The sequence below is a fragment of the Ptychodera flava genome, chromosome 4 (genome assembly GCF_041260155.1).
Source record: "Ptychodera flava strain L36383 chromosome 4, AS_Pfla_20210202, whole genome shotgun sequence".
Lineage (NCBI taxonomy): Eukaryota > Metazoa > Hemichordata > Enteropneusta > Ptychoderidae > Ptychodera > Ptychodera flava.
In genome coordinates, this window is record NC_091931.1 from 16,150,722 (window position 1) to 16,174,331 (window position 23,610).

General features: G+C 38.4%; 2 protein-coding genes and 1 non-coding gene across 7 annotated transcripts in view; 2 read left to right on the plus strand and 1 right to left on the minus strand.

Annotated features, from left to right (window-relative positions):
* Window positions 1-4,781, minus strand: part of LOC139131004 (F-box/WD repeat-containing protein 7-like) — a 72,196-nt gene extending 67,415 nt beyond the window's left edge. For all 5 annotated transcript variants that reach the window (XR_011552031.1, XM_070696901.1, XM_070696899.1 and 2 more), the window contains exons 1-2: window positions 4,696-4,781; window positions 4,154-4,268 (exon numbers count right to left, since the gene is read on the minus strand). Coding sequence is in view for 4 of the 5 variants with exons in the window: in XM_070696901.1 (XP_070553002.1) it covers window positions 4,154-4,261 (108 nt within the window). In the remaining variant the exon portion in view is untranslated. The remainder of the gene's footprint in view (window positions 1-4,153; window positions 4,269-4,695) is intronic.
* Window positions 4,782-4,988: 207 nt separating this feature from the next.
* On the plus strand, window positions 4,989-5,060 carry Trnaa-ugc (transfer RNA alanine (anticodon UGC)). The gene has a single exon. It is a non-coding gene; the product is annotated as a tRNA-Ala (tRNA).
* A 2,389-nt stretch (window positions 5,061-7,449) lies between these two features.
* Window positions 7,450-23,510, plus strand: LOC139131005 (uncharacterized). The gene is made up of 4 exons (XM_070696903.1): window positions 7,450-7,749; window positions 8,854-9,273; window positions 10,599-10,724; window positions 20,791-23,510. The coding sequence occupies exons 1-4, from the start codon at window positions 7,656-7,658 to the stop codon at window positions 21,183-21,185; spliced, it is 1,035 nt and encodes a 344-aa protein (XP_070553004.1). The 5' UTR covers window positions 7,450-7,655; the 3' UTR covers window positions 21,186-23,510.
* Window positions 23,511-23,610: the final 100 nt, after the last annotated feature.

Sequence of the window (23,610 nt, forward strand, 5' to 3'; positions counted from 1 at the left end):
GCATTAAAACATGTTTGGAGCTTACATTCACTGGAATGTCCAGACATCACCAGACTGTGCGTTCGCTGACTGCATGCACAACTACCAACCTAGCTAGCTAAGCGGATCTTGCTCATGTAAGCATGTAAAGAACTTCCTTGTACGACCTGAATACAGTCTTTCTCAAAGTGTCCTTCAACGTAATTACGAGTAGCATACCATGGCTCGCACACAGCTCCATGTGCAAGACACCTTTCCTGATTTATGAGAACCTACTTCACCTGTAAGACTTATTCCTCTTCATCGCAGGAATGTGGGTTATACAAATCTTTAGACACTTCTCATTAAGGCTTGATGTACAAGTTAAGTGAAACGGGACATGATTGGGGGGGGGAGGCATGGTTGTCCTTCCACTGACTTCTACTTTCTCTATCCAAAGCTCTTGTAACAATGGCAGTTACATCATACACAGCATAGTTTTGCAGACATTGCAAGACACTGTAACAACACAACGTAACACTCTGAATGCCAAAAAACGTCACTTTTTAACATCATGGTTATACGGGACAGTAGGGGGGTTAGTGTTTATACTACTGTACATTGTAGCATGTATACTTAATCAGTGGTGAAGTTGCACACAAAATGAGGGTTTAAGCTGCTTACCTCATTCTGTGATTACAAAAGAAACAAACGGGGGAAGAGGGTGGCACTGGTGACAGCTTATCCATAGGTCAGTGAGCATCAAAAATACAAATAGAACTGTTATGCAGTGGTCATCAGCAGAAGCCAAGTAAGCAAGACCACATATTCAAAAGGCAACAGGTTTAGCTGTTGATTGAAGTCAAACCAGGCTTAATCATTGCCCACCATCAGTCAATGCATCATTCTACTGCCGCCAGTGTTTGTATTTCGAACTAATTTACTGTTGTTTTGTCAATATTTTGTCAATTTTTCGAGGTGGTCAAAGCTTTGCAGCATGATGAAAGATTGGTTGAATGTATCTTGGACAGAGACATTCAGACTCAAATGTTTGTAATACTCGCAGGTAAGCTGCTTGTTTGAACCAACTTTGAAGCCTGTGGGGTTGAAAGAAGTTTTAACAATCTTGTTTTTCAATTTGTTACAATTGAAAATTTCACTCCCCCAGCCATTTTGAAATTCAAATACTGATAAATCTGATTCTGTGATACCAAAATTTGTGCAGCAGACCCTGATACTTTATTCTTAATTTTGAAAGACAGTGGCTTTAATTCAAGAAAGTTTCAGCAAAAGTTGAAATCTTTCAGTTTTGAGCTGCATGCTGCTTTTATAGAGACACCATAGAACACATCCTGATATTGCTGGTATCTATCAGAGACATTATGCAAATGAGTTTACGGCTACTCTGACCAGCTCCAAACCTAACCTTTTTGCCGGTACATGCAAGTGTTATTTGACATTCATGTGATGCCGATCAACATCATCGGGAATTCACTGTTGAAATTGAAAATATAAATACCAGTAAATACCAACTGAAAAACTAACAAGAATTACAACCACCAAGTCACATTCCACAATAAATCAGATTGCCCACAGAGCAGTTTTATTAAATACACAAAAAAGAAACTTTGGATTCAAAATGGACATTGTTATAACCTTAAATGACCTTTGACCCTGTCAAAACAACTCTTTGCTCCAACACCATTGTTACATGGGGTTATTGCCTGGTGAGACTAACATAAATGTTGAAATAGGTCACACCAGATTCCTCCATTGAAGCAGATTCAATCCACTGATAACACTTTGGGTTCATTCACAAACACCATGATTTCCATGAATTGAATGCGCGAGTTAAGCATCTGGTAGAAAATACTGTAGTGACAATAATAACTCTGATAAACAACAAGTTCAAATGATGAGGGTTGGTCTGTCAGTATTCACTTGTTTGTTTGTTTGTTTATTTACCATTTAAGATGACAAGTATATTAGGCAAAAAGACATGAAATAACAAAATAAACACGTGGTTCTAACAACAACAGAATGCATATATTCCACACATATTTCATATATCAACAGAAAACCGTAGGCAATATAAATTCATATCCAGAAGCCACCAACACCAGACTAACAACATGCAGCCTTTCTCTTTCTCACCATGGCTGTGTTCACTGTCATATACTAGCAAAGAAACTCTTACTACATTCAATTTTTTTCCCCCTAAGCATTACACTTGAAGACATCTGGTCCAGTCCAGACTCATCAATCACTCTTCAACATAACTACAACACACTAATCTATGTCAGGGAAACTGTACCATCCTTATTACGTTCTGCACGCCCCGCACAAAATGTGGCACAGCAGACTTGGGATGTTAATCTCTGACTGACAAAATAGCCATGTGGTTTACTTTTAAGTGCAGTGCTCAATAATAACACAACCACATATCCCATTAATTTGCTGATATGACCATGTGTTCCTGTACTTGCAGACAACCCATACTGAATATGTTCACCTAAACATCAAACTTGCTCCTGTTGCCCTACTTTCTTACAAATCTTTTCAGTTTTTTCAAACACTTAAACAAACTAGCCAAAATTTGTAAATTACTTTTTGATTGGCAGGAAACCTGCTGTATCTCAAAACGTCTGCACCAGCAGAGCATTTGAATCATTGCAGCACCACCAGTGGAAAATAGAACGCCTCTTTGTGTAAAAATCTCTGTCAAACAAACAGTCCTGACTCCGGGATGTGGGACAGTGAGAGATTACCCTTTCACACAGTGTAGACATGCCCTCATTTCCGCTGATGAACATTTTGGACTCAATGAGATTGTCTGACACAGGGTATTCATGTGACATTGGGATGACCTTTCTGCCTGACTGAACCACTCGCAGATTCTTCTGAAGGGAAACAATTTGATATGGTATGTTTGTGGCGGGTAAAAGTGCAAATAGCAAGCACAACTGTAGTTCCACTATACGTACACTATACTGGACTTGGAGGACTCAAAAAGCATGAAAAAAGTTTTTTCCATTTCTTTACTCTTGATGTGGTCAAAGACTGTCTTGACACTCAGTATATGGAATTACTAAATCTACATTTGATATCAGCACTCTGAACAAATCTCGAAAAAAGTGCATTGACTTGTATTAAACAGCCTAAAATTGGTATCATACCTGTCTCTAAATTTAAATACGCTACCAGTATTCAATAAATGAGGGCTTTTACAGGCATGGACTTCTTCATAACCAAAATTTTTAACACTGGTCTTCCCTTTTTTTGTTCTATTACTGGGTAAAAAGGGCAAGCGTCATTATTTTATATACATAGAAGCCCTACAAAATCATGACTGTTGTCAATGGCAAGCTGAGTGGAAAGTTTATCACAAGTTTAAATACATAATTACTGTTTATGTTTGTTTACACGAAACCAAACATCTTCAGGGTTTTAATATTGTTGAATAGAATTTGGTTCATATTTTACAGAGGTTTAAAATGCAGAAATAACAAGTATGGGTTTCAATATAGCACACTTGAAGACTCACACGAGCTCAATTCTTGAATGGATTATAAGACACTTGCAGTCAGTTTATCAAACACGTACATGCAACCATACCTTGAATCTTGAAAATAAGATGATTGACACGAGAGGCTGGGACAGCTGTAGTTAACCAAAACACGTTCTGCCTGTCACGATTTCATGATATTTGAGAATCGTGCATGTCCGGAATGCATCGACGTAGGCAGATGAATTCTCATTTAAAAGCGCGTTGGTGCTACTTTTGAATAAAAGGGAAAGGTCACAGGGTACAGCACACAGTATTCGACCAAGGATTGACCATTTCAATTACAAATCACAACCTAGCACTGAACTGTAGGTCACACTGCGAAATCCATTTCGTGATAGAGCTAATTCTAAGCGTGTTGATATTCTTGTGTTAGTGTCCACAGTAATAACGCTGTGTGACGAAAGTTTTAAGTTTACAGTACATACGTCAACTGAAGGGGTCCTTCGTTACCATGGATTTGCCTTTGTAGACGCTCCTAGACCTTCGAGAGCGTCCGAACACGAGTCCAACGTCAACTTGCCGTCACAATTGACCGTAAAACAGCTGATACGTGAAGTGACTGTTGCGGCCTTTGTTAACTTCGCCGCGACTGAAAACATCACCACTGGGGTATTTGATATAACTTACCTTTCTAGATTCAATAATTGCCTCGGCCTTAGCCCGTCCGACACCTATTAAACTCTCTAAATCTTCGGCTGAGGCCACGTTGATGTCCACTTTTCTGGTTGATGTCATTGTCTCTCTGAATACGTGAAAAGAGAGACAGGGTGTAGCGGTACATGTACATAAACACGATTTCCTTCGAAAGGGGTTTACGAACAGGTCTATCACCACAAAACGTCACAAGCTTTGAGACCGTCAGAAGATGCTTGATAACAAATGATAAAAAAATCGAATGTGTACATTTCTCATACTAGCCCCTCACAGTCGATTATTTATACTGTCATGTCAACGGCGCCGCACACGCAAGTCGAGTCTGTATTCACACATAGAAAGTGTAAACACAGATTTCAATGCGACCGCATTTCTAGAATTGCGTTAAGCAGTGACTTTAAACGGATATAACATTATGACTAGGTTAATCAAATTCATTAAAACTGCTTTGGAACACAGCTCAAGTTATACACTGGCAAAAATAACATGCAAGATTTAGAAAACAATCAACCTACGATCACAGGGTCACAGAGTAGAGTTCCGCCATATTGGATAAGGAAGCTCACATGTGTGGGGGAAGATGACGTCAGGCGAACAGGCCCGACCTATTTCCGATAATTTCCGAAGACTTAAAATTCAAAACAAACTATTTTTGTTCGGTTTTCAATTTGAAATAATGTAATATCCAATTCAATTTTTCGTATATTATGATATTGCTTTGACATTTACTTTTCGAAGTCATCTTAACCAGCATTGTCGATAGATATTGAGTTCGTATTTTATAAATTGTCCCCGCCAAATGTCGCTTGGGGATGTAGCTCAGCGGTAGAGCGCACGCTTTGCATGTGTGAGGCCCCGGGTTCGAACCCCGGCATCTCCACTTACTTTTGTTTTAATATTTGCAAAATTTAAAAGAATTGTAATATTATGGACTGATGATTTATAATCTCCTTGACAAAATACGTAAAACGTCGCCACACTGCACGTTGCTGCCCACAGTGACAACATCATGATTATACCATTCCCTGCCAGACACTGTATCACTTTCCCGGCCCATCAGCCAACTCGTTGAAAAGTGGTGTTGGGCCAAAACCATAACATTTACCCATTCTTGGTCTGTTCGAACAGCTTTAGTCCATAAGAATCACGTATACAGTATCTGTGATTTTTTTAATGCACTTCATATGAACTTGTCAGGAAGAGGGTTGTTACAATCAATTTTGCGCCTCTCTTCTCAGTGAAAATATCATAGTACCTAGGCGCCTCATTTCGACCTCTGTTTGAAAATTTTTGGCAATGTTCAAGCTGACTAGTCGGGTGACATTTCAGTTAATAAAGAGGTAATAACATGTCTACAAAATAATCTCGACCCTAAGCCGACATTGATGTACGAATCAAATCAACTTTGTTATCGGATGAAAGAAGATGCAATTTCAGAAAGGTAAGGATATTCTCTCGTGATATAATTGACAAGTTCAAGGTTAATGTGACAGAGTACGACAGAAAATTTCTCTTCGGAGGGAACAATGCCCAAAATAACACACCAAAGAAATTTGTGAAATGTATTTTGAAACCGAAGTTAGATTACAATAAGAGAAGGTGTTTGTTTCTACATTGGTAAAAATGTATTCATGCATTAATTAAGTCCGTCATCCTCAAGAAGTCTTTTTTTTGGCATACCTTATTAGATCACTGTCCATTTCAGTATATTTACTTACAAATCAATTATCACCGATGATCCAAATGTCTATTTAATTGAAATACTGCCAATATATTTCCGATTTTCTCTCCAAAGAATATATGACAGACGTTTATAGAATAGCTTTGATGAGAAAATGAATTCAATCGGGCGCATTTTCAGCCCAACCACATCCGAAGGAACTCGAAATCGAAGGAGGAGGCTCCTGTCTTAAAAATGCCACGGATTTATTTCCACGCTATTCTCTAAATGTCATAAGACTGAATTGCTCTTCATAGAATAATTCATTGTGCTTTGAAATACTTTGGTAAATTATTACTGACCGAAAAAATCACAAGGGTTAGGAGTCTGTTGATTTGATATTATGGACATACTTTTTGGGATTAAGAAAACATCTTCAAAACTCATATCGAAACTTCAAACTTTGCTTCTGGTCAGCTTGTGTGAAAGGGGAATGCAGTAAGTAGCGCTACCTCCACTGAGTCGTATTTCCATCTCCAAAAATCAATCAGCAAAATTGACTTATCTATTAACGAAATGTGAATATTATTTTAATCTATTATCATTTTCATGACATTTCGCGACAACGCATGAGTAGGGTCGCTGTCGTGTGTCCATACCACTCTTTTATCTCTATACCTGGATCAACTTTCAACGTTGCTGCCGTCGAAGTCGATACATTCTCATTATATAACCCCTTACATGACGTCATAAGTGAACTATTGTTTTACCGGAGACAGATCACACTACACGCATTTCGTGGAAGCGCAAGAACGCACAGTGGAAAACGAAAGCAATACGCGTTCACGAATACACGATTTAGAGGGCGGCTGCTTTCCGATATGTAAACTGCAAAGCGATGTTGTCCCTAAATTTGAAGAGCGGCGGATTACTTCAACTTTTTGAACTCTGGTCCATCTACATTGTCGTTTGATGCATTTTCTAGTATATTTTATCCTGCAAAATACAGCGCCACGTTCTACTCAAAAATCACGTCGAATGCTCCGCGTTCAGCTGAATTGCCAAGGCATATATATGTAATACCCGATGTCATATTTGAGAACTGAATTGTCCGGACTAACATCATTTGCCGGCTATCATGCTATAGCAGCGGAGCAGTGACAAAAATACAGTGATCTGAGTGGTCGACACGTGAAAATAAGAGTACATTCGCGATGTTGCACAGTTGGAACTCGCTCGAGTTCTCACGCAATCTGCGAGGCTAGGCGAGTTTATGTAGCAACATAATGTTGGTAGAGCAGGAAGAACAATGTTCGTAAATACTTGATTTATGGGGAAAACATGTGAAAGCTATCATCAACAGTTACAGCTATTGTCACGTATACATGGAAGTGTAGAACAACATCAACCCATTCAAATAGCCAAACAATATTGCTGGTACCTTCCGCTTAATCAGTTGAATGAAAACGCGTCATTATAATTTTTTTGCAATATAGGGCTTTACAAAAAATTCTGCATAACTGTTTGCGCAAATTTTATACCTTTGACAAGGGTTGGGTCTGAAGGAGTCCTTCCAATTTCATTACTCCCTACGTAAGTACGCTTGCAGATATGTGATCGATGTGTGAGCAAACTAGACTTTTGTATTGTGCGATGACTCGCGCTAGTCAAGATGTAAACATATCCTTATACGGCCTTTGAGCTCTTGTTTAATCATGTTTATCGGCTCAGTTTCCGACACGAGTGACAGGGCTTAACGCGCATGCCCACCAGAAAAAAAGTTAAACTTTAACAGGTAATTGTGTTACCTTAAAAATGGCCGCCAGTACGATGAAAATTGTAACGGCGATATTGCAATTACTCATCCCGTTGTTCTTGCAGCTTGACCAACTGGAGGCGTACAGTGAAAGTAGGTGATCTATGTATATTCTAAATTCTCACAGAAATGTGCTCTCATCCCGTATAAAGCAAGCAAGGGCGTAAGCATAAGCCGCCTGAATTAGTTCGAAGTTGGATTTTTACTTTGTCAACAGGTTGCTCCTGGTCACACTGAGAGAATGTTTAGAGTCGAAGGTTACATATTTGAAGATATAATTGAATACATATTTTGGAAATGTATTTTGCTAGAGTTATTCTCACGACCAATAACAATTACAATTGCGATGCAAACAAAACGAGAAGGGATCCAGAGCGTTAGGAAGGAGAAATGACGTCATGATTTGTGTCACATACGACTCGAAATGTCGTTGGATATTAACATAACACTGGGATATAAAACTCAACGCTAACAGACAGCCCTGTCAAAGTTATCCGCATGCCAACAACATGATTCCCTGTGCTGTTCTAGCTTTCTTGTTCTTTGTTGCGAGGGGCTGAGTCGTTGTCGTCTCTTCGATTCGATTGCCATACCCTTGTCGTACAGGGCTTATTGTTGCACGCCTGCAAGTTCAAGGCGACAACTGAAGCTGAAGTAAAATTTATGTGGAAAATAACAAACTAAAGATTGTGTATTTCTGACTGTTTCGTGACTGATTTGATGAATTTTTGCTACGTTTCAAAAGAAAAGAAATAAAATAATTACTGTGAAAAATCCGATTTTGAATTTGTTATTGTTTTATGTTATGCGGGTCCTGTGCGCGCTGGTCGTCTGTTTTATGTCTCTCACGTTATTACGTCTGCCAGAAACAGGAAGCAGTTCGATGAACTCTTCAATGTAAGACCCATACATGGAATTGTAAATTTACAAAGCAAATGGGAGAAAAACACGACTGGTCTTTTTTTACTTCCCATCGACGCAACAAGGTACAGCACAATGCCTACTTTGTGATGCGATTGGTTATCCACAGAATGGTGTACAGTCGAAAAGATTGGTTCGACAATAGGCATTTTCACAGCGAAACGCCTGCTGAAATCTTCAAATCTGTTGACGTAATGCTAACTAGAAACGTTAAGGTATGCGAAACTTCCTATTCAAACTGAATTGGAAATAACGTGTTGATTTTTTTTCTTTTAGTTTCGATGACAGATAACTGGTTATCAGATTGCTACGAAGTATTTCACGACCCCGGTGGTATCATCAAGGCCTACGGTACCTACGACAACACCTTCGGCACCTTCGACTGCCAGGTGACGATCGTCTCCAGGAAGTCCAACCAGCGGTACGAGCTGCGTTTCGAGAATTTCGATGTCTATTCCATAGACGGGCAGTGCAAAGACCACAGCCTGCAGATCTACGACGGGTACGATCGGAGTGCCCCGCCTCTTACGAGTCGACCCGAGGGGCTCTGTCTGCCGAGGCACGATTCCAGTCTCTGGTATCTGCCGAGACCGATACACACAACCAAGGAGGCCGTAACACTCTACCTTTATAGATATTTCCCTCCTGGACCTTCGAATTTCCGAATCATATTTACCGCATACCAAACAAAATATGGTAAGATAATGACCATGATTACATGTAAAAGTACACCACTGTGGGATATAACAAATGTATGGAAATATGTATCATTCTATTTGGGGTGTCGATTTGCTGACCCTTGTCAATTGTTCAATGTGTTTAAGGCGATGAAAATACCAAGATATCTTAAAGATTTCGTTCACAAACGTTATTATTCAGTGTTAAAGCATAAACAACAGTGACGATATTCTACGAGATTTTGATCAGTTCACGACATATGAAACGAGTCAGAGCGAGTGCATATATGGAGTGCACTGGTCAACATCGAATGGTATACCCGTTGCTGAAATGGTCTGCTGCTATATGTTTTATCATAATATTAAATTGAAATTCTTGCTTGAAACGTCAAAAAAATGAATTTTTCTCTAGCTGAGAGCTAGTGCCTGTTCCAACCGTGATATATTGCGAATATAGCACGGTTATTTTTACGTTCTCGACCAATCAGATCGCAATATTTGCGCCATCAATATATACGATACAATATTTGCAATACCAGACTGGTCAATCTGATTTAGTTTAGGGTCCAAATGTTTAGACATTTACTTTAGGAGAGTTCATACTTGAATGATTCATTAAAAAAGTAAATGCAGACAAGCTTTCTTTGTAAAGCTACAGGCAGAGATAGTACAGAGACACACAAAAAATCAGTTCCATGGACTCGCTCATATATTGTCGACTAACGCATCACTCAATGACGTTATATATTTCATCGGTGGGTTGCATTTGTTCTCGAACCTGTTAAGATTAAGGTATAATGCGCCTCCTAGACAGATATTCGGAATTTCACAAATGTTTAAATTACTATTCTGCTGCTTATGACGACAAATGGTGGAATGAAGGACGAATTCACTGTATTCGCTTGTCTTTTAATCGAAAATTTTATCCCCCCCCCTCCGCCCAAATTGCAGTAAGACGCAGAAAGTTTGAATCTCAGATGCTGGTAAATTCTTTACGCTATGCAAACTATTGCACGGTGACCTTTGTTCTTATTACCTTCCAGTTGCCATATATAAATAAGGCAAACAAGCTAGAGGGATTGCAGCTGTCAAGTGTCTACCGTCTGTCTGTCTGTCTGTATGTATGTATGTATGTATGTATGTATGTATGTATGTATGTATGTATGTATGTATGTATGTATGTATGTATGTATGTATTTATGTATGTGTGTATCAGTCATTCTGGCTCCTTCAAGACTCTGTTTTGAAGTCGAGAGGAAGTGTTACCATTCTTCAGTCTGAGGGCGATCAATGCCATATAGTTAAGACTTTATCAAACACAACTTTTTGTTTGGCCATCCACAGACAAGAAGTGTTTCAGGTGCGTCAACAACACGGCCATGTGTATTGACGAGGAACTCAAATGCGATTCTTTGAGACATTGCACCGACGGGTCAGATGAATCATCGGAGGGCAAAGGAGGATGTGCAGGTATGTTGGGAAATGCTTGGGGTAAATGTTCCTTGAATTAGATTTTTTGCCCGACCTTCTTTGTCTAAATTACGTACGTCATATGTGGTGTAATACCTACCTACCAACCAAGTACCTACATAACTTCATACATAAATACATGTATACACAGATATATAAACATAGATACCAAAGTACGTACATAGATACATAAGTACGTAGGAACGTACATACAGACAGACAGACAGACAGACATACATACATACATACATACTATGGTCATACTCTCGTTTTATGATACTGATGATAGCATATATTACAGCCTCAACAAAGGACTATGTATCCAAAAGGCGAGGACCATTTGTCTGACGTCATGTCCCTGTTGGGTCTATGATGTTTTCATGACATGACTTTTCTGCTTACATGACTTTTTCTTACCGAATTTTCGTTTCGATTTGCAAAAGGCAATCACCTAGACACAAATACATGCAAAAAGAAAACGATTTTCTTCCTGGAAAGGTGCATCACTGTTAAGCGGTTTATTGATTTTCTTGTACTATTTTGTAAACGCGGGATTTCATCAAAAATTGTGTGATTCAATCATTTTTAAATCCTGAAGTTGTCAAGTTGAAAAGAGTTCAGAGTCAGTTTCAGCCAAGCGCTGACTGCGCGGCCCATTGCGTCATCAACAAGTTTACTATCGCGGGTGACCGTGGCGTTCGATACGCGAGGCATGTTCTACTATTTTTATAGACTACTATAGACTATTGTTACGTGCAGAGAAAACGAACAAAAGGGTGAACTCAGCAGTTTCCGTTTAAACAAAATTTATTACGAAAACAAAACTAATTGCTAAGTCAGGGACAGAGTACAAGCTTTAAAAGTGTACAGACTACTTATCTCATCTGGGACGGCAAAGCTCCAGTCTCAGAGTTGTAACAGTCAGTTGGATGAATGAGCAGTCCTTGCAAGCTTGAAGCTGCACAAAGTCCACAGTATAAATCCAGCGTTGGCAGTAAAGGTCTTGAAAAGTCTTGAGAATGACTACTGCTGGAGTTTAGTAACACACAAGAGACACGATCCCAAAAGTCTGACTGGAAGCTGTGCACGTCCCTTTTATAAAGGCATGTAAGAACAATCTAGAACTTTATTGACATGCTAATTACTGTTCTAAAATTATCTCCCTTACACAACTAATCAACTTTCCAGAAACATTCCAAACATGACTAATTGAATTCAAGGTTGTTAGGTCATCAGCAAGGGCAGTGACCTGAGAATGTTCTAGACTAATTGAACTCAGGTCATGATGAGTGTGGGGGAAATGACCTACATAACACACCCCCTCTTCAAAAAAAAGAAAATTTTTCAAAGAAAAATCTTTCTTTTACAAATGTAGTCTTGAAAAGAATTTAAGTACTCAATTTTGTTTTACTCTAAAGTAAAATTTCTTGAAAGTGAACAACAATAAAATTTCTTGAAAGTGAACAACAATAATTTCTAAATACGAAAGAGACAGTCTGCAATTAAATTGTCTCTGCCTTTGATATGTCGAATGTCAAGATTAAACTCCTGTAACATTAAACTCCATCTTAGCAATCTCTGATTTTTGCCTTTAAATTTCTGCAGAAAAACAAGAGGGTTGTGATCAATATAACCACTATTGGCTGATTGAAGAAGTAACATAAACTTCAAAATGCTGTAAAGCTAATATCAAAGATAAACACTCTTTTTCAATTGTAGAGTAGTTTCTCTGGGATTTGTTAAATTTGCGTGAAAAATAGCAAACAGGATGATCTACCCATGACTATCCTCTTGCAATAAAACAGCACCAGCAGCCGTATCACTAGCATCCACAGCTAATTTGAATGGCAAAGTGAAATCTGGTGCAGACAACACTGGGCACTTTGCAGTATGGCTTTAAGTGTATCAAATGCCTGTTGGCATTGCTCTGACCAAACAAACTTTACTTTCTTTTTAAGTAAGTTAGTCAAAGGCTCAGTAATTGTGGAGAAATTTGGACAGAATTTTCTGTAGTAACCAGCCATACCGAGAAAGCGCATCAGTTGTCGTTTGCAGTTTGGTATGGGAAAACTTGAAATGGCACTGATTTTGGCATCAACAGGTTTTACCTCACCCTGTCCTACAGTATGTCCGAGGTAAGTTACCCTTGCCCAACCAAACTCAGATTTGGCAAGGTTGACAGTCAACATTGCTTTGCTCAGTCTCTCAAAGAACTTCCGCATGAGCTTGATGTGTTCCTCCCAGGTGTCACTATACAGGACGACGTCGTCAACGTAGGCTGCACACCCGTCTAGCCCGGATATGACGTCGTTGATCATCCGTTGGAACGTTGCCGGAGAGTTCTTCATTCCGAAATGGCATCACCTTGTACTGGAACAATCCGTCTGGTGTAACAAAGGCGGATATTTCACGAGCACGATCCGTCAGAGGGACTTGCCAAAATCCCTTCAGTAGGTCAAATTTTGTCACATACTTGGCTTTTCCCACTCGGTCGATGCAGTCATCAATCCTCGGGATTGGGAAAGTGTCTGTCTTTGTTAAAGTGTTGACCTTCCTAAAGTCCGTGCACATACGATAACTGTGGTCTGATTTGGGAACAAGTATGCACGACGAACTCCAGTTACTTTTACTGGGTTCAATAAAGTCATTGTCCAGCAGGTATTTGACTTCTTCCTGGAGATATTTTGCTTTTGTTGGATTCAGTCTGTATGGATGTTGTTTTACAGGCTTACTGTCCCCAACATCAACGTCGTGATAGATGACGTTTGTCCTCGTTGGAACATCTTGAAACAGGTGTTTATATTCATGGAGCAGTTCTTTCACCTTGTTGTTGTTCTGGCTGGAGGTGTGCCAACTTTGTAGACTCCAGCTTCTCCAGGATTTCTGAGTTCTGAAGCTTGACCGAGCCCAGCTTTGAGTTTAGAGTATTTTCACTCAAGTCAGTTTCAGTATCACTATCTTCATAATGGTTTGAACTGACTGCACTGACAGGCTGAGTTATAGTAGGATTATCCCTATCCAATATGGCTTAAGCATATTTATGTGACATAGCTGTTTTTGTTTTCGCCTGTCAGGTGTTATTATGATGTAATTTAAATCACTCAATTTCTTATCAATTAGGTATGGCCCAAAGTAACGAGCATGGAGTGGTTTGCCAGGAATTGGAAGTAGAACAAGAACTTTTTGACCTGGTTCAAACTTCCGTTTTGAGGTGCTTTTATCATATTTGGTTTTCATTGACTGCTGAGATGACTCAAGATTTTCTCTGGCTAATTCACATGCTTTAGAGAGTTTTGTACGAAAATCTGACACATATTGCAAAATATTCAGACAATCATCATCGTCTGATAGGAATTTCTCTTTAACGAGCTTAAGTGGGCCACGGACTGTATGTCCAAATACAAGCTCAAATGGGCTAAAACCAAGAGACTCCTGAATTGACTCTCTAACAGCAAAGAGCAGAAAATGAATTCCTTCATCCCACTGCTTCTCTGTGTCAAAACAGTAGGTCCTAATCATGTTTTTCAAAGTTTGATGAAATCGCTCAAGAGCACCCTGACTTTCTGGATGATAGGCGGATGACCTATACTGTTTAATGCCTAGCTGATCCATTACTTGTTGAAAAATTCCAGACATAAAGTTGGAGCCTTGATCGGACTGGACACATTTAGGAGGCCGAATAAAGTGAAAAATTTGACTAAAGCTCTCACTATAGTCTTTGTCTTTATATTTCTCAGTGGTATGGCTTCGGGGAACCGAGTTGATGTACACATAATTGTCAACATGTACTCATTTCCTGATCTTGTTTTTGGTAGGGGCCCAACACAGTCTATTAGGATCCTACTAAATGGTTCTTGAAATGCAGGAATTGGCTGTAAAGGGGCCTTTGGAATGATCTGATTTGGCTTTCCTACCATTTGACATGTGTGACAAGTTTTACAGAAATGTGCTACATCCTGCCTGAGATTAGGCCATAAAAGTGACTGAGAATTTTATGATAAGTTTTCCTGACTCCTAAGTGACCAGCCCAGGGCGTTTCATGGGCCAGGCGCAATATTTCAGCACGGTAGGGCTTTGGAACCACAATTTGATGTTTTATAGCCCAATCGTCATCAACCAAAACATCTGGAGGTCTCCATTTACGCATGAGAATACCAGACTTTGTATAATAGGAAACAGAGCTATCTGAAGTTTTACCTTCATCATCTACCCTGTCAAACAAAGACAAAATATCTGGGTCTTTGTGTTGTTCTGCAATGAGATTTGATCTAGAAAATGTCTGACTTTGGTCAGCAGAAGTTTTACTGGAAGTTTCAAATCCACGAGGGATAACGGAATGATCCATGTCAAACACCTGACTGAGAAAGGTGTCATTTAAGTCAACATCTGTGACATTATTTTTGAGAGTATTTTGATTCTCGGAAGTTTTCTTTGACATGGCTCGAGTAATAGCACATGAAGGAAATAAATTGGGTATCTCTTGTTCAATTGGCTCTGGATCCTGATCTAAACTAGGATTATCAGTCACAAGTGGATTAGTAATGACCTTGTCCCCAGCAAGGTCGTTTCCAAGAAGAAGGTGAATCCCTTCAAAAGGCAAAAAAGGCTAATACCTAAAGTCACAGGTCAAGAAACAAAGTCCGAAGACAAATAGACATTATGGAGAGGAACAGGAATGTAGTCATTACAATCTACCCCCTTAATAAGAACTTTAGAAGCTGAAAATGACTTTTCAGAAGACTGCAGGGTATATGCCAACAAAAGAGACTGGGACGCCCCAGTATCTCTTTAAAATTTGACAGGGTAGCGGAAGACAAATCACTGGAAAGTGATATAAAACCATCCAGAATAAATTGTTCAAAAATACCCATAATGCTATGTTGAGAAGAATTGACCTTGACCTCATTAATTGGGCATAAGAGGGCATTAACCTCAGAAAATGTGTTACACACATAATTAGACTCTAATTGAGATGAAGTAAAGCCGGTTGGCTTAGATCCACTTTGACCACTTTGACCTTCGTGTTTTCTTTTCAGTTCAAAACATCTGACATTGAATGGCCGTCTTTCTTACAATAATTACAAGAAAGCTTGCCAAATTGTTTACCAGAAGGAGACTGACACTTGGGATCTGATGATGTGGAAGTGTTATTTGAGCTTTGTAAACTGTTGTCATTTGATTTTCTACTCTCCTTTGAGAAATTCTTGGATGAAAAGCAGGAGTTAAATTTCCCTGCATTGTTTCGGTATGAAAAGGACTGGGATGGTTTGCTGAGAAATGAAGATTTGTGGGTCAATGAATAATCATCGGCCAAACGTGCAGCAACCTCCAATGTATCTGCCTTTTGTTCATTGATAAACGTCTTGATGTCACTCCGGATGCACCTTTTAAATTCCTCAATCAAAACAAGTTGTCGTAATTTGTCATAATTCTGACTGACCTTTTCAGAAGAACACCAGCGATCAAACAGTTGTTCTTTTGTTCGAGCAAATTCACATAAGTTTGATCTTTCGCCTTCTCACAATCCCTAAATTTCTGACGGTAAGCTTCAGGCACCAACTCATAGCCCTTGAGAATTAATTCCTTCACAGAATCATAATCTGAAGCCTGCTCTACTGACAACTGAATGTAAATTTCTCTGGCTTTACCCACCAAAGCACTCTGCAAAAGCATAGACCAGGACTCCTTAGGCCAGTTCAGACTCTGAGCAATTTTCTCAAAATGAAGGAAATATTTATCAACATCCTTTTCTTGGAAAGGGGGAACTAACCTGAAATGCTTAGTGATGTCAAACTTGTCTGAAGGGAAGAATTTTCCTGACTGTCCAAGCTCTAAACGTTTTATTTCTACCTGCAATCGCTGTTCTTCTAATCGCAATTCTTTTCTCTCTGTCTTTCTTCCATTTCTAATCTTTCCTGCCTTTCTTTTTCTTTCATTTGTAATTCCATTTTCTTAATTTCCAATCTGCCTGTATTTCTAGTTTTCTTAGTTCAAAAGTAGACTCGGGCTCATAATCTTTCAAGGTGGATTCCTCAAATTGGCCTAAATCAACTAAATGTTTTGCAATATGGTACTGTATTTCCCTCTTGCGCATAGATCTTTTGACTTCTACTTTAAGGAAATTGGCCAGTGCAATGAGGTCGTCTTTTCTGAGGGAATCAAATGTGTCCTGATCAAGGTCATCCATTTCCTCTGGTTTAAATTCCGCCATGATTAAATTTCGCTGAGTTCACAATATACAGTAGTTTTGAAAAGGCTGGCAAAATGTTGTCAAACGGCTCGAAATGTTCGTATCCCGGACGAGCCCCCAATTTTGTTACGTGCAGAAAACGAACAAAAGGGTGAACTCAGCAGTTTCCGTTTAAAACGAAATTTATTACGAAAATAAAACTAATTGCTAAGTCAGGGATAGAGTACAAGCTTTAAAAGTGTACAGACTACTTATCTCAGCTGGGACGGCAAAGCTCCAGTCTCAGAGTTGTAACAGTCAGTTGGATGAATGAGCAGTCCTTGCAAGCTGCTGAAGCTGCGCAAAGTCCACAGTATAAATCCAGCGTTGGCAGTAAAGGTCTTGAAAAGTCTTGAGAATGACTACTGCTGGAGTTTAGTAACACACAAGAGACACGATCCCAAAAGTCTGACTGGAAGCTGTGCACGTCCCTTTTATAAAGGCATGTAAGAACAATCTAGAACTTTTATTGACATGCTAATTACTGTTCTAAAATTATCTCCCTTACACAACTAATCAACTTTCCAGAACATTCCAAACATGACTAATTGAATTCAAGGTTGTTAGGTCATCAAGGGCAGTGACCTTGAGAATGTTCTAGACTAATTGAACTCAGGTCATGATGAGTGTGGGGGAAATGACCTACATAACACTATAGTCTATAGAAGCTATTGGGATGGGTATCCGTCCGGCGTCCGTCGTCAGTCTGTATGTATGTATGTATGTAATGTATGTATGTATGTATGTATGTATGTATGTCCGTTTGTGAGGCGTCCGTCCACTCAAATATCTTGAGAACCGCAGTACTTACTGATTTGATATTTGTTGTGTGGATGAAAAATATGATTTTGAGAAACTATTTTTTTTATTTTTTGATATTGTTGAAAATAGGCAAATTAATGCCAAAAAAGGCGTTTTTGGTAAAAAATCTTCTTCTTCATGACCGCTGGTCAGACAGCTTTGTTATTCAGTATACAGGTCCCTAGGGGTAACCTAACTTAGATTTGTTCAAATTGTGATGAAATATGCAAATGTGTATTTTTAAGGAATTTTTTTGTCATGTTTGGTCAAAATTTGATTTACATTGTATGTAATTCTTGTACTGTATAAACCCTATCAATTCACCCAGAAAAAATAATCAATATGATTTTAAATAATTGAATTAATTAGGAAATCATCAAAGCCAAAATAATTTTAGTGTAGAATTATCAGAAAGTTCAACTTTTTTGACAGTTCATAGTGAAATGCTCACCATCTTGGAGGATTGAAACATGTAAAGGCAACTTTCCTGAATCCCAACTTTGACATATTCTGAACTGTCATTTATTGTGCCCTGTATGTTATCTAAAAGAAATTGCTCAAAATAGTCAATAGAGATAGAGAAAGTTCTAATTTCCATTTATGGTTGACTTGGTAAGGATAAAATAAAATTACTTTTTGAGGAAAAAAATAGAGTGGTCAATTAAAAGAGTGGTCAAAGTGATAGGGTTTTTATGGTAAAGCTTGGCTGTAAGATTCCTCATGTGCTATTTATAGCAATTATGCAATCTGTGTAAACAGTGCAATGAAAGTTACATGATTCCTTATAATGCTTTTGATGACCTTGAACTTCTTAAGTTTCAAACATTTATCTCTTCAGTGTGCTTTCTCTGAGTATGTACAGTCTCAACTTATTCAACAGAACTTACCTGCAATGTTAATTTGAAAGTTAAAATGTGCTTGGTTAATAGGATGAAAATACTGATAAAGCAAACCAGCTTAAGATTCTTTATAACCTGACAGATATGCTGTTTTTTTATTTTTTTATGACGTAAATCTTGATTTAAGCAAGTCTTGTTTACTTTCATTAGAATGTAATTAACTCTCGTTTTTTAGCTACTATAGACTATAGACTAATATAGTCTATAGAAGCTATTGGGATGGGTATCCATCCGGCGTGCACCGTCAGTCTGTATGTATGTATGTATGTATGTATGTATGTATGTATGCAAATTAGCGCCAAAAAAGGCGTTTGTAGTAAAAAATCTTCTTCATAACCACTGGTCAGACAGCTTTGTTATTTGGTATACAGGTCCCTAGGGATAACCCAACTTAGATTTATATGCAAATCTGAATTTTTACGGATTTTTTTTCCCTTTTTGGTCAGGCCATCCTGAAATGAGCTATCAAAGACATCCACCTTCTTCATCAATACATGTGTCACAAAAAGTTATTCTCTACATAACACAGCAGAGCTCTGTTGACTGTTGGGTCGCTTGTTTTTTCAAAACCTCTGGTCAGACAGCTTTAATATTTGGTTTACAGGTCCCTAGGATGACCTTAGTGAGATAATTTCATACAGTCAGGAAATACTTAATTTTGTATCCATGTCTATAGTAGCTTCAGGGACTTTGGCCCTATGTTTATAGATTACGATGATGATGATGATGATGATGATGATGATGGTGGTGATGATGATGGTGATGATGATGGTGATGATGATGATGATGATGGTGATGATCTTAGTGATAATACCAATAAGAGCCTGCTTGCATAGGCATCGAATGCTTGTACGGGACAGCTGGTTTCCTGATAATTAAAAAGGAAAATCCATATATCCAATTATTTCAATACAATAATTCTGAATAATTTTAAGCTTTAACCCGCACCCAGCGATGCGGGTATACAACGATACTTTGATCAATTCAAGACATATATGCATGAGCGATAGCAAGTGCATTTATGCAGTGCACTGGTCAAAACCAAGTGGTATACCCTATGCTGGGGTAAGGTGATTTATTGCTTTTGTATCATAACAGTATATTGAAATTCTGGCGTGAACCGTTGAAAAGGAAAATAAATTTTCTCGAGATAAGAGCAAGCGCGTGTTATAACCGTCCTACATCGCGAATATGCCTATAGCTCGGTTATTTTCTCCTTTCGACCGATCAGATCACTTTGTTGGAGCAATCAATAATATAGCGGTATGATATAATTGCCGATAATGCAATATTATAATATTGGATTGAATAAGTTGAGGATGAAATTAACATTCTCTGATTTTTGCCCCAACTCAAGTAAGTTAATGCATGGGTGTTTGTACCCATCAAGCCAAAAAGTAAGAAAATGATCAATTATCTTTTAAAACCGCCAGATTTGATTGATATTTGGCCTAATTATTGAAATTATTAAATTCTTTAAAAAAATGTCTGCCTAAATCTTGACGAGTTGAGTCACGTGACCAAATCTGACATTTTCCCGCCAAAATTTACGTCTTTATTAATTTTAATATTCCAACCGTAACCCGTTAAATTTTCTTGATTTTCTCTGCAGTTTTGGAAACAACATCTATCATATTCTTTCAAAAATACATGGCACTCATGAAACTCTATCTATACTTCTTTCTGACATTCAAAACATTCATGTAAAACGTCAAAAATATTGTATTTGTTGTTTTTTGTGAAGAAATATTATTCAAAATTCAATAATTTTGCATCTGCCAGTAGTTTTAACACAAGTTTCTATCCCATTTTACATTAATTGGTAATAATATTTTAAATATTTTGATGTTTAGCGGTTGGAATGTTCAGTTATTTGCAATATACAATTTTGGCGGGAAAATAACAGATTTTGGTCACGTGACCTGACTTAGGTAATATATTATGATAAATTTCAACTTAATCAAATGCGAAACATATTTTTGGCAATTTTCACAATTTTCTGACCAGGTCTGATTAAAAAGTATGTTCAAACTGATTTTACATGTAAGTAAGCCCATGCCCATGCATTAACATACCTGAGAAGACCAGTAATGTCAATAAAGATGGCACTTAATTTTTCATTTTATTCTGTTCATAGAAAGTACCGGAATCTTTACCGGCGTGAGTTTCGCTGTAATGATATCCATAGTGGTGATTGTGGTTGTAATCCTGATTATGATCGGCATCGGTTTGTGCGTCTACCGCTGCCGACGTGAGCCAAAGACACCCCGCCACACCAGCAACGCCATCTACAAACCCACGACCAACGTGGACTATGCCAGGGCCGCCAACTCCCAGGCGACCAGAGCCCTGTACACCACCGCCGAGCCCGACTACGCCTTGGCACAGACACCGGCTGGGTATCCGTCACAGATCAAGAGCGGCAGCGAGCTGGGCACCCCGCAACAGAGCAGCTCCCGAATGAGCTGCACCACAGATCAGGACGACGTGTTCACGCCACTGAAGACGGACACGATGTCAACGCGGACATAGACTTTGAACTTGAACGCTTTTTCTTTCCCTTTTTTGTATCAATTATTCACAAAGGCGTGAAGGTTTGCCTATATTTTCGTCTCCCGATATCAAGATGTATATTTTAAGACTTATAAAACAGGATTACTTACCGAGATGTAGCACTCATCATGCATTTAGTATTTTCACAAGTATTATTTGAGAAACTTGACGTTGAAACTTTTGCTGCAAATTTCTCTGTACACTTACTGTGCTTGTAACTGTGTTTATTTGTTTGTTGCGTTGCACAATGTGCTGTATTGCATTCAGTTCAGAATGCTATTACTTCAGTTCACAGGGAGGCAGCCGTAAAAACCCATGCAACCACCACGGGTTGTCTGAGGGACAGCTGCATTTAGAGTTCAGAATCGTGCATTTCTGTTGAATTTGCGACAGCTTTCAAAATGGCTTGCAGATTCAAAGCCAACATGCGTACTGGTACTGTGTATTATTTTCAAAACTTTTAAAATATTCCTACAGGTCCTAGACTTGAATAACGTTGCTAAGTGGCGATATACTCAATTCCGAGATGTCTTAATACTCTGAAACATCAATGACCTCGAGGAAAAATGTTTCGTGTTTCTTAAAATGAAAATTTAACAGACTTTTAATCTACTTCAGCGCATAATATCTAAAACTCGCCAAGGTTAGAAATGACAAATTAATTCGAAGTTCACGAGGAAATGACCATGCGATTGGACTGACTTCAATATCACTATACCCATTGATGATTTGCAATCCAAAAAAGGAAATTTGGTCACGTGTCTCGGAAATTTCGTAGAATGTCGGTCTATTTTTAGAATTGTATTAGTACATGCAGTGTAAGGACTGACCAAAAATTACGACTGTAGAGCCAGGCGTAAAAAAACGTTATTTATGACGTGGTTCAAAGGGGCTACGCTTATGTAGATATTAGTTAAAAATCGTTTTTCTTTTGTAAAGGAATTAAAGTTTCAAATAAAATATACTGAGATAGTAAATTAATCACATTTTCAGTACTTGGTGTTAAATATTCGACCAGCTCTCCTGGTGTTCCGTACACTACGTTGTTTGCATTCTACAGCCTGGCAAAGAGCGAAGATGGTTATGAAATTATACGGTTCGTTCAATCATTTGCGTTATCGAATGGGGGATAATGTGATAGGACAATGCTGACTATATATTTCTTAAACGGATCACTGAGATTATAATGCCAAATCTGCAATTATGCAAGTAATTCTTTCACCATTATCGTCTGCGGTCGCTCGTATTTTGTGGTACAAATATATCAATTAGTGGTCAGATTCATTGGGGCTGGTTTAGACGACTGTTCCACGTCGCAGATGATTGTCACTGAACTGATTGATAAACTATATGGGATTTTGTTTCGAACTATGTGGGATTTTATCTCGCTTCAGCTAGCAATACCTTTGTCTTGAGAAATGGTGCCTATGCACTGGCCATGGATAGATGAGCTTGATCCGTTGCGGTCTAAAACCTGGGCCGGGATTTAATAATCAGATCGAATTAGAACTAGAATAATACACGTCATTTTAGCTACGTCATAGACACTGACTTTCTAATACCGTCAAATTTTGGTTCTTGCCGCATCTTTTGAGCTCCAGAAGACAAAAAAGACGCAAAAAACAAGACAGCTGCTTTCGGTTAGAAATTTTTAATCAGTTCACTCGATTTAATTCAGTGAGTGTTAACATAATATTGTAGAACAAACACAAAGTATGGAATTTTATCGCAATATTATTCTTTTGCACAATTTTTCATTTGCAAAAGTGTTGCCCATCAACCTGAAAAATATTTCTTTTAAATGACACCTTCATGATAGCTTCTCGTTGAAAAATTTCCGTTGTCCTTTCGTTTTGAACCGTGTCTCTTTTCAGGCCAAAAAAAATTATGTTTCCGGTTACCCGACATCCCTATTTAAAACTCGACCCATATTTTTTTTCCTTACGTTCATGATTTTGCCGAATTTTACTTTTTAATGGGTCACACTGAAATAAAAATAAAAAATAAAAAAGTTCCGGACCGATCAACCCTATTACCTTGGGGCTTGTTACAGGAAACACACATCTTTTTCTTACGCCTTACGCTAGTTGTGAGTATGCATAACACGGTACATCTTGAATGAAATCCCCCAAAACGTATTTGAATTCCATGAATTGCACCGTAGAATTTCTCCAAAGTTGACGGAGTCGGTCAATCCCTCCTTGGTCGTGTCATCTAGAAAGTACAAGTCAACTGATAGATACCTCAACTGGAACAAGAAATGTTCAATTATTTGTCTGAACAACACAGCTTATACAATTTGTCTCCTTGCATATGGTAAAAAAATTAGAAAAAGCGGTATTATAGACAGTCACAAATGGAAAACAAGTGAGTAGTGAAAAAAGTCGTTAAAATAGTAACGCAT

Coding starts and splice junctions, on each gene's coding strand:
- LOC139131005 (XM_070696903.1), top strand. CDS start 7,656: ATGGCCGCCAGTACGATGAAAATTGTAACGGCGATATTGCAATTACTC. Junction 9,274..10,598: donor CGCATACCAAACAAAATATG/GTAAGATAATGA, acceptor GGCCATCCACAG/ACAAGAAGTGTTTCAGGTGC. Junction 10,725..20,790: donor GGGCAAAGGAGGATGTGCAG/GTATGTTGGGAA, acceptor TTCTGTTCATAG/AAAGTACCGGAATCTTTACC.